Below are 11764 nucleotides of genomic sequence, written 5' to 3'. Positions count from 1 at the left end.
AACAGGGCCGTAATCTCAATAAGAATAGCACCGACAAGCACGACCTTGGCAGGAACGACCTCGGCACGCATGGTCTCGGCTGAGCAAAGCCCGATTGACCTCGAGCCGACCCCAACTCCACCAACAATCAAGTCAGTCCGCCTAAGGAAAGGGCCACCAAATCCTCCATATTCGGGATCAAATCCTGCAATCTCCGCCACAACGGCTGTCAATATTTGAATCCATGCAATCTCAACCGATCACCAGCTAGCCCGAAATCTTGGGCCATCTAAGGTAATTTATTTAAACCAAGATTGCGCAATCACGTCCGATTGTGTATAACCGCTACACCCCCTCCTATAAAAGGGGGGGACTCTAGGGACATCATCTTATTTCCTTGCCAGAAAACACCTCTTCATTAAAATATCTCCAAAGTCCCTCTCTAACTTAAGCATCGGAGGGCCTTCGCCGGATCCCCTGGCCAAAAGCTTTTTGCAGGTCCGTCGGAGACAGCCGTTTGCCACCGCACTGTAGCAGAAGCTCCTTCTTCTCGGTTTGCGGTCACCTCCGGGTCTATTTCCAGCAACACTCATGATTCAGAAGAATTTTTCTATTAAGAAGAAATCTTCTAAGTATTCCATGCCAGGTTATTATTCCCCTCCTTGGCAGAGCCATACTTGTAGGCCGTCTGGATCGTACACGTATTTCCGTGCATGTTTCTACAGCATCCAAAAAGGAAATCCCACTTCCCATTTTCCTCCCCCTTCATCTCGCTCTACATGCTTGGGGCGTCCGCGGCAATGGCGAAGGAAATGGAACTAGAGGAGGCGGACCTTCTGGACCCGACCCCCGACATCCACGCCCTCTTCTGCCACTACGACTCCCTGTACTTCGAGGACACCCTTGGCGCCTGCGTCGTCAAATGGAGCTCTCCTCGCATGACCAGGTCTCTCTCTCCCCCCCTTTCTCTCTCCTTGCTAATAATCTGACATTCGGCCATGTTTAGACCTCACAACGAAGATGACTGCGGGTATTTGTAATTTTAATCCACTATTGGGAAGTTTTTGAGTTGTTAGCAACTCTGCAAATTTTGATTGCTTGTGGGTTTCGGAATCCACTCTTCATTTCACGGTCTGCCAAGCTTGCTTTGAAAAGGAGTGCCAGTAATACAGCTTAACATCGCGGAAAATTTTATGTTTTTATTTATCTATTACTTTAAGTAGGATGGTTAAATCTTAACCTGTTTCAGATGAGGTGCTAGAGTTGTGAATTACACCAAACCACATGAAACTGGTTAATCCCCAGATTGCCAAGGAGTACCTAAGCAGGTAAGATAATGACGCTTGGTGGCATTATGTAAACTAGGAAGAATTGTTAGTCTGTAGTCTGTGCTACATGTGGTTCTGTTATCATCGCTTTGAAACTGAAGAATAAAAGAGTAGAACAAAGTTATTAAATCCATGAATGCTTGGTATGGAAGAAGTAAGATGGATTTGACTGAACTGCATCGAGGAAAGGGTAATGCATTTTTTGTTTGCTTTTTAGATGCTTATGAACGCATTGCTGGTATGCATAAGAGTGCGGATTTGAAGTTGTGCCTAATTTGTCTGCTTTGAGTGCTATTTAAAAAAAATAAGAATGTCGCTCGAGGATTTTCCAATTGATGAGCTTTGGTAGGTAATGGCCTGCTTCTACTAGAGGATTTACTAAAATCCCATGTTTTCTATATCCGTAATGGTTCACCTGGATGCCGTGTTTGTTGCTATTGTCTTGAACAAATAGTTCTTCTCATTTTAGTTGCTATGGTCTGGATTATGCTCCTGACCTTTGGCTGAAAGATGCCATATGTGATCTGGTGTCCACAGTGCTGACAAAGCAAAGGGACAAAAAACTATATGCTGTTTATGTTAATCTGACTTAAATGGACTTTGGAAAGAGAAGTGTAAACAATTCACTATCAGAGTGGAAACCAACAAATAAGCAATTGATAAAGGGACTGCTACAATGGAGTTTTGTGGAAAACTTTTATATATCTTTTACTGAAAACTTGTCCCGAATTTTCCTCTAGAAATTTATTTTGGGGTGAAATATCTCGAATTTTCAAGTATTTAAGATAAAAGTAATGTTTGAACTAGAGAAATTCCATGGCAGGATTGTCTTAAGCAAAGATTGGAAGCTAGCTTTTGGTTTTGATTTTGGTGAGCTATGCGAAGTTCTGGTTTCCACATTTCCTCATTTTGGGAGTTCAATTCCAAGTTTTGGAGTTTTTGTCAAGAAAATCAAGAAAAATTCAAAAAATTGAAAACATGGATTTGCTTAGAACCCTAGATTAACCCACTTAACCAGTTATCCTTAGTTGTGCCACCTGAAGTTCTGGTTAAAAGAACCATTACCTATGGTAATCTCCAAACCTAGAAGCAATTATTCAAGGAACAATTGATATCATTATGAACTTTTTGGAGAGCCTTCCCTGGTGGTGGAACACTAATGCTACCTACAACTTGCCCCACTTGAGAGAAGCTACCTCCTCCCATTCCACAGCTTTCCTTTCCATGTTGTTAGTTATTTGAGCATGCTTCTACCATGAATCTCATGAGGGACTTATCACTGTGGATTAGATTACCAATGTGGATATCTCTCACCCAACCATGTCTTGTCTTCTTCTTATACAAGGATCGCCCTTGCCTAATTTCTATGTATTTCTATGTGTGTGTATGTGTGTCCGTGACCTAGCCTTGTGTGGGCCTGCTCAACTAGATTACCTCCTCCCCTTTATCATCTTTCTCTTTTTTGTGATTGGCTAGTTGGGTGCGCCTACTGAAATAATGATGGAAGCGGCATTGGCAATTTGAGAGTTGAGATAGCATGCATTCAACTAATTTACCGTTCAAAGTTTCATAAACATTTTAACTGGTAAGCCAATGATGATACTAACCTCCGACTATACTCTCAAATTCGAGGGCTAGGTTTTAACTTCTGAAACAAATACATTGAAGGAAAAAGGTACCAAAGGAAAATACTTGAAAGTATTGAAAAATAAAATGATTGTAGAAAAAAAAATATTACAGAATATTTTGGATTTTCTCAATTTAAGCTAGTTTTGGAAGTTCTAATCTAATAAGCTTTGTGTGATCGGCAAAAAAGATATCCTTGTCAGGATTTGGGGAGGATGGCATGACTACTTCCAAACATCAAAAGTTGTAGTAGGTGTCTATATGAATGATGCATCTAGAGTTAAGTGTGGGTCCTATATAAAGATGGGTTTGTGTCGAACAGGGATGGGGAGAGGTGCTTAGGAGAATCAAGTCTGAAGGGAAATGCATGGAGTATGGTTACATTGGTTGTAAATCATGTACGTGATAAAATACTCATTGCCATCCATCCGATATTGTATTTAGGATGGGAGAAGTAGAAAGTGACAGATGGGCATATGGAAGTGGATCCCCTTGAAATACTGTTTGGGTTCGTGGAAATGGTGGTAGCCTTGTGGTAGTTCCCTCTCATTTTATTGATTTTCTAAGGCTTAAGCTAATGATATAGAGCACAGTGTAACCAGACTTGTGTGGGTGGAAATGCTCATCGGAAGTGACGGGTTGCACTGAACAGCTAGCCAGAGTTGGTTTTGATGAGAGCCTATTATTCAGGATTCGCAAGCAAACGCTAGAACTGTGGTACTAATTTCGAAAGTTGAAACAGAGGTGGTTCATTGGAGGTAGTAGAGCACAAGAAAAATTCATTACTATTTAACTTTGTACTTAAAATAGAAGTTAGAGAAATGAAATGAACTTTAGCAAGAAATTAAAAGTGTATATATATATATATGTATGTATGTATGTATGTATGTATGTATGTAGAAACCTCTGTCTGAGAGGCTTGGCATACCATAGCATGTGATGTTTCCAGGTTTTACAGAGGCATCATGACTATATTTCAGTATGTTTTTTCCCTTTTTTTTTGGAAGTGCATTCTGCAAGGTTAACTTTTTGTTTAAAATGTTCTGTTTTGATTATCCTAGGGATGAAAAATATGATTCAACGAAAATATATATTGAAACCGATTTACTAGTCATGTAGTTGAATCATCCTTTTTTGGCTGTGATAGCAGAAACTTTTCAATTTTAGTTTCATTAGGTTTGAAACATTTCAGATAACTTAAATTTTTGTTTGATGGTATTCAGTTTGAGACCAAATGGATGAAATAGGTCCTGAAAAAGGTTAAACTAATTTTCTTTTAATTATAGAACTCAAATCGCTTGTGTATGCTGAAAGTTTATCATATAATAGATGAAGACATTTCAGTGTTTTCTTTCTTTTTTCTTTTCTTTTTTGGCTGTATCTGTTCCTTGTCTTATGACACTAATGCACATTTATTAAATATATAGGACTGCACAGAGTCCATTATACTTGCACTTGCCTCTTTGGATTGAACGCATGTTAAGTCACTAATGGGCTATTTAACTTAAAGATGCTTTTATGATCTAGAACGCTGATGCTTGTCGTGTTTTTGAGATCTCCAAACTTTGCATCAAGTGACAGCAAATTGACAGCATAGTGGCATGGTATAATGTTTTGATATGATCTACAGTTAGGAAGTCTCGGAACCTATGGATCTTTTGTTGATGCATGGGTCAAGATGCATAGATTATGATCAACAATGTCAATTTTCATTTTACATATCTTATTATATGTTCTCAAACTAGCATTATGTAGGAGATTTGATGCATATGTTTAATAGTGTGGATCTTCAATTTGGATTATGTATTTTTAGTGTTGCAATATTCATTCCACTGTCTAAGATTTAATGGAAAGTGTGGAGTCCATCACACACATGTACATCTGTTGTATGCCTACTAATATTAGGCACATGCGTCGCACATGTCTGTTTCAAGGATTCTTAGACAAGCTTCACAGAAGTGTCAGGACTCTGTTATAGAAATGAAATTCCTATTTTGCATTTTGGGACTCATGGGAAGGAAAAAAGATATGCAAACGTTTTTGATTAGAAGATACTTATGTTAATATATTTTGTATTTTTGTATGTGGATGGAATCAGAGATAAGTTGTATGTACATGGTAATGCACAGACTATCTTAAATTCTAAGTGCACTTGTCCACTTGTTTCTTTTTCCATAAATTACTTGGTAATACACAATGATTATATTGAGTAGATACTAGATACTAGTAAAAAGGATTTAATTTTACATTGATGTAATGCAGATGTGCTGGAACATGTCATTATCAGAAAGGAGGTGGCTGTGAAATACACCTCTCAGAGCCTTTACTAAAACTTCGTTCAATTTCTGATCTCAAGAACACTTTATTACATGAGATGATTCACGCATTTTTATGGATTACAAAAAGGAACAGGGGCCATAGGTAATAGTTCAATTTTATTACAAAGTTATGATGCATGCTTATAAGTTAGTATGACTTAAAGTCTTACTCTGAATATGCAGCGATCACGGCCCAAGTTTCCAGGCTATTATGAACTCTATAAATTCCAGCTCATTGACAGATCACCAGGTTAGTTAACATTAAGTATCATAAAGAACTATTTTGGAGTTTGGGACTTTAGCTGTGCTACTTAATTTGTTTATTATTAATTGTAGAGACCTTCTGGTGGGTACAAAATCACTATCTACCATGACTTTCATGAGGAAGTTGACAGCTACAGAGTTCATCAATGGATTGTAACTTTGACTTCCATTTGTCTCATTTCACAAAATGCTTTTAGATTTTGATTTGTGGACTTTTATCTATGTATAGGTTTTCTACAACTAACTTTGAGTTGCTCCTGTCCAGTGTGAATCTTGCGGGGATTTGATCAAGAGATCCATGAACAGACAACCTTCGGCTAGTGACTGCCTTGAACATGTAGGCCATGTTGAATTTTGTGGCAACTTGTCATGTCACTGGCATAGGTAAGAACATTCTAGAATCAGACATTTGATTAAAATTTTAGTCTTTCTTTATGTTACCTTCTGCACAACCAAGGCTTTAGTAACAGCTGAAATAACATTGTAATGACAATAATTTTGGTTTTGCCTCCCTCTATCCCATTACATTGTATATAATACATCCTTTCATACATATACATGTACATATGTCTCATAAATACACAAACACAAATATCTATAACACCCAATCATAAAATGTATGTTGAAATATGATATGGATTTAAAATTTGTTATTCATGAATTTCCAGGGTACTGCTTGTTTTGTGCATAACAACCTAATCCAATTATGTTAAGAATTAAGAGCCGGCTAGGTTGTTGATCATAAGCAAGGTCTCAAAACATGATTACTATCACCCGTAAAACGTAATGCAAGATAATCCTTTTGTGATGAGAAATGAGCAAACATTTTCTAGGTTTAGGTAATATGGCACAATGGTAATCAATTAGATTGGTAAGCAGACAAGAAATGCATCAAATAAAGCAAAACACACATAGAAGCTGCAAGGAAGGAGGGGATCTAATTTGCTACTTGCAATGTTAGAACTTTAATGGAAGGTGTGGCTTTTGGATACAATGATATGAAGGACAATTAGTACAACCAGTTCATAAGAAAGCAAATGGAAAGGTGGAGAGTGCAAGGACATATGTGATGGTTACATACTTTTATGTCCATGGAAGATTAAATAAAAATGGGGTTGGAATGGTAATGGATTAAAAAAAAATGAAGGTTAAGACTACAGATGTTAAAATGATTAATGACAGGTTAATGGTTAAAGTTTTAGATTAAGAGATTTAATACGTTTAGCACTGTGCAGCAGTTGTAGGTTTGGATGAAACAATTAGAAGTAATTCAGAGATGAGATTAATAGAAATGAAAGATATTCTAGAGGGAGAAAGAATAATTGTATGTAGTGGCTTAAATGGGCATGTCGGGAAGAGTTGTATGGGATACAGGGCGTATTTGGTGGATATGGATTTGGTGATAGGAATTTAGTAAAAGATTTGATCTTAAGTTTGTAATGGCTTATGATTAAGCAATTTATTATACAAATTTGTAGAAGAGAAATGAACATCTAGTTACCATCAAGGGTTGCTCAAAATTGTTCCGAATAGATTACAGTTTCATATGAAGAAGAGAGAGACAGAGATCGATATGCAAATATTGTAAGGTGATACTAGGGGAAAGTCTGATAACAAAATATAAGCTAATACTCTTACATTCCTGTACCAAAATGTAAGAACTAAGAAGATTAGAAATTAAAAATACTCTATAGTAAGATGGAATGTGAAAGGGAACTATTCTATATTTAGGGATAAATAGTTAAATAAGGGAAATGAAAATATAAGAACTGAACCATAAAATTGCAGAATCAGATGGCTGATTACATTAAAAGAGCAGCTAAAGTCGTTCTTAAGGGTCAAAGGCAAAAGGCTTGCGGATAAGGAACTTAAGAACAGTTGGGTATAGGAGGCAATTAAGGTAAAGAGGATTTACCATAAATATGGTAAGGAACAAATCATGTTGAGGTCTTGGAAATATTTAAGAAGCCTAAGAAAGGGAAAAAGCGTAGAAAAGTGTAATTCCGAATTTTCCACTTTGAGTAGTATATTTAATGATTATGCCTTTCCCAATCACCATGATTGTCAATGTATTGCCAACAAAAATTGACAACTCTTGGGGGTTTTTCTCACATGGAATAACTGTGGCAACAACAACAGTATTGTGCATTTCATAAGCATGTAAATATTGTTGCGTAAACACATCTCCACCAGATACATGAGATGGTACATACTTTGTTTGCTTGATGGGCTAGGCTGGCTTTGAATTGATCTCCAAAGGAGCAAGAATATTTTGCAATCAACAAAGATCTGGGTCCAAACCAGGGTACGCTGAACTGGTATCGGTAGGCGTACCGGTCGTCTACCGGACTGGCTCATACCGGAACCGGTCTGGTACGAACTGGTTCGTACCGGAACTGGTCCGGTATGAACCAATCTCTTGCCCTTTTCTTTCGGTTTATGTCTGCGCGCGGACGCGAGTAGATAAGAGGCTAAATGCCACTCTGTGGCATTTATGACCCGCACTCTGTGGCATTTATGACCCGCGCGGGGCATCGCGCCCGCGCGCTGCCCTGCGTGGATGAATTGGCCTGCACCCGCGCGGGCGGGGAAACCGCGCGCGGGGCGGTTCCCAGCGTGGGGAATCGCGCCTGCATGCGGTGGAATCGGGCCCGCACGCAGTGGAACCGCACCCGAAAATGTGCGGGGTTGGGAACCGCGCGCGGGCGCACGGCCTTGATCCTGCGTGGGGCGCTATGCCTTGCGCGTGGGACACTCTACCCAAAGGGAGCGCATGGCCTGACACCATAGTGCACGTGCTGTGATTAAAAAAAAAAAGGATACCGGTGCGAACTGGTACGGGCTGGTACAAGACCGGTACGCAGCCGGTACGCATGTGTACCGGTCGGTACCGGCCCAAAAATAGCTGGAACCGGTTTCCACGCTATCCGGGTACCGGTTTCAGGCCGGACCCGGCCGAACCGGCTGGTATGGTCCTGTTCGGTAGACCATGGTCCAAACAGTATACAACAAATGCATATCTTTCTCTCTTTCTTTTTTCCTTAAGGAATATAATGGAGATACCACCTTCTTGACTTCAACTGCAGAACCTCTCCCTAGATCATGTGCTGAGGAGAGAGGTACCAACTTAGTTATGCAACTCATCTTAGCACATGGCATATGCATATCTTTTTCCATTTCTCTCTTTTTGGTATTGGAGGGGTTGGGTAAGTCTCTCAATGTATTTATGGTGCAAAAAAGTATATGATAGAATGGAAAAGACACCAAGTCTATATGGTGCATATGCAATATACTGCTTGCAGCCTATTGAGCTATTGGTCCTCCATGAGATATATGTTGGAAAATTGATGCATGTAGAAATATGCTAATGTCTCATGTCATGTTAAGAAAGGCTTATTTTTAAGGCGATGCTCACTTGAAACATCTTGAGGTTCATTAGTGATGCTATGTAGAGCAACTCATGCACATTATATCAGTAAACCCACTTTGTACCATATATTGTGTGAGAAGTCCAAGAGTAAGGCTTCAATTATTTCTGTGACCAATGAAAGATAATCTGTAGATCCTTTTCTTGTTATTGCTTGTCATCATTTAACATAGAACTATGCCAACTGAGGTAGTGGAAGAAATATTACTGGGAACAAACTATTAAGATCTGTGCATGTGTTGTATTGCAACGTCTAGTCAATACCAGTTTGAGAACCTAGTCTTAACATGACTTTCAAATTCTTTTACTGTAGTTTTACATTTTTTAAGAAAATAAAGAAACATACACTTTATTATGTGCTACTTATGTCTCACCTCATTGAGAATGTAAAGACCTTCCAATACACCTCTGCCTATTCTAATATTGGTCATTCATGTTAGTTTTATTGCACACCCATGCTTGTGCAAAATGAGATATCCTACATCGCACCATTTCCTTGATCAAGGCAATTAGGCTTACTGAAACACATATCAATTTGATTCATTTGCTTGTTTTCTATAGACACATGATGTCATGCGGTGGTAGTTATATGAAGATAGCAGAACCACCTGCATTTAAAGACAAGCGAAGGGTTTCAAAAGGTTAGATTCTATTGAAACCATTGTTCTCATTAATTGTTTATGCTCTTGACATGCTACCTATCCATATTGTTACTTCAAATTTTGTCCAATGAAAGGAAGTGTGAAACTCGGAAGAGTGGAAAAGAAAAGCTGTATATGCCTTTATGAGAGATGATTGTTTGCAGAAAGTTGATTTTATAAATATGTGCATGTTAATGACGGCAGTGTTCATAAGGGCATTGTTGATGGTAAGAATACTTGCCATTGCTAGCATCATAATGGTTCTGGAAATGCTGAAAGAATAGGTGCATTTCTTCCAAGCTTTTATATTCTCTTGGAAGCATTTGCTTAATATTGTCTCATGGTTATCCAGGGGTGCAAGAGCTTCAAGAGGACGAAGGTTCGAAACTATTATCCTATGTGACTAGAGAGAGTAGTTGGAGAATGCAAAAGAGTACAAATGTTAAAGGGTCAAGCAAAATAACAAATTTCTTCTCATTTGTCCATGATGTGAACCGAAATTTAGGCAGTAGTTCTCCCTCTGATAATTCCTTTCAGAGGGATATCAAGTCTACAGAGTTGATGGCGATTGAATTGCAGACTTGGATTCATGCTATGGCTCCTGAAATACCTAAGCAAGCAAGAACACCAGCATGCAGGAAGAAGCGCAAGTTCCCTTTGAAGCAAGGAGATGTCATAAGGCCCCACCTGATTCCTAGAAAGGAAAAGAAGCAGGAGTTCACTTGCAAGAGGAAAAGAATTGATAAACTCAATAATGAGTTCACAGTTATTAGCAAATGGTTGGACTTTTATGCAGATGAAGAAACAGGTGAAGACATGGAACCTTTAGTCAATAAGAGATCGGAGAGGAGGAAAAAGCAAAAGCTGCTGAAACATCAAATGGCAAGAGAACCAGACACAAAGTCCGTAGAAATTGCTTGCCTCCCCTATGTAGGCAATTGCAGCAAACGTGGAGATAGATATTGTCCTTCACCATGCCATAGAAGTGGGGGGCAATGGAGACCAAGTACCATAGCAAAGAGTGAAATGGAAGTATATGAGATTCCTGTGGGTGCAGGCACTGAGCAACAGCCTGCAAGCTTCCAAGCATGTGTAGAGAGTGGAAATAATACCAGTGTTTCTGGTCACTATAGGAGTACGAAGAATCATAATCTCTCCAAAGGTGAATTGCCCTTGAGTTCTCAAGTTAGAGATAATACTATAGATATTATAGATATCTCTGATGGCTGAGCAATAGGGCTTGGTTCTGTTGTCGATGCACCATAGTTGCAATATTCACCTGTTCTGAGTAATGAAAGCTGCAGGTTTGTTTTGTTATTCTATTTCACAATATAACACTTGAGTTTTGGGGCAAATTTTACAAGTGTTTTTTGTGAACAAATAGAGAAAAGCAACTTCTTAGCATCAAGCTTGGTCAGGTACCCATACAAGGTCCGATGAAGAGTTTCTAAGAGATGGGCACAGAGAGTAGGCATTTTTTTCCCCTCTGGAGGAGTGCAAACAAGTTTTCTAAGTGATATTTGTTATATATGTTGGTCTCGAGGTGTTGTGTTGCAGATGTCTTCGAATCCTTAACTTTTTATGTTTAATTTTAAATCAGTTTGATTTATTTCTTTTGGAGTTGGTTCATTTTATATGCTTCTTTTTGACTCTTAAGGAAAAAATGTTCCTAGTCCATTAGTCGAAGCAAGCTATCAGATTCGTGCATGTTGAATGCTGAAGAGTTACTTAACACACTATCAAGAGAAACTTTCTCTCTGTTTTGTCTTTGTTTTGCGAGCAGAACTGAGCCCTTGTGTAAGCTATAAATTTCTTAAAAACATTTTTATCATATTAAGCTTTTGTAACATGACATTATCCTCAGATCTTGACATTGTTGAAGAATTGCACAGGTAGCAAGGCTTGAAACATATTGGAGCCTTTTTGAAGCAATGGGATCGTCAAACCGGATTTCTGAGTGTATATGTCAGTGGATTAACCTATTAACTAGAATTTGTTATCAAATCGCCAACTTTTGCTGCATCTTAGCAGTATAGTCCCTGATCATAACTCCACCGGGCAAAGTCGCAATCTTTGCTGAATTTGACTCTGATATCTGCAGCGTTCTCATTTGATACAAACTCTGGTCCTATTTTGTGATAAACTGTGGTACTAGGGCTAAATCTATTTGTTACCGTAATA

At 38.7% G+C, this 11764-nt stretch overlaps 1 protein-coding gene across 1 annotated transcript; it reads left to right on the top strand.

Annotated features, from left to right (window-relative positions):
- Positions 1-668: 668 nt before the first annotated feature.
- On the top strand, positions 669-11196 carry LOC103715338. Its single transcript, XM_008802928.4, has 7 exons — positions 669-925; positions 5196-5354; positions 5435-5501; positions 5588-5668; positions 5781-5899; positions 9504-9583; positions 9936-11196. The coding sequence occupies exons 1-7, from the start codon at positions 693-695 to the stop codon at positions 10811-10813; spliced, it is 1617 nt and encodes a 538-aa protein (XP_008801150.2). The 5' UTR covers positions 669-692; the 3' UTR covers positions 10814-11196.
- Positions 11197-11764: the final 568 nt, after the last annotated feature.

The sequence above is a fragment of the Phoenix dactylifera genome, chromosome 8 (genome assembly GCF_009389715.1).
Source record: "Phoenix dactylifera cultivar Barhee BC4 chromosome 8, palm_55x_up_171113_PBpolish2nd_filt_p, whole genome shotgun sequence".
In the NCBI taxonomy this organism is placed as follows: Eukaryota; Viridiplantae; Streptophyta; class Magnoliopsida; order Arecales; family Arecaceae; genus Phoenix; species Phoenix dactylifera.
The sequence above is the reverse complement of the archived record's forward strand: the minus strand, read 5'-3'. Positions and strand labels throughout refer to the sequence as shown.

What these genes read in the sequence shown, in the direction of transcription:
- LOC103715338 (XM_008802928.4), top strand. Translation starts at nt 693, where the DNA reads ATGTTTCTACAGCATCCAAAAAGGAAATCCCACTTCCCATTTTCCTCC. An exon ending in AAAAGGAACAGGGGCCATAG is followed by an intron (nt 5,355 to 5,434) that starts GTAATAGTTCAA and finishes CTGAATATGCAG; the next exon opens with CGATCACGGCCCAAGTTTCC. An exon ending in CAAGCGAAGGGTTTCAAAAG is followed by an intron (nt 9,584 to 9,935) that starts GTTAGATTCTAT and finishes ATGGTTATCCAG; the next exon opens with GGGTGCAAGAGCTTCAAGAG.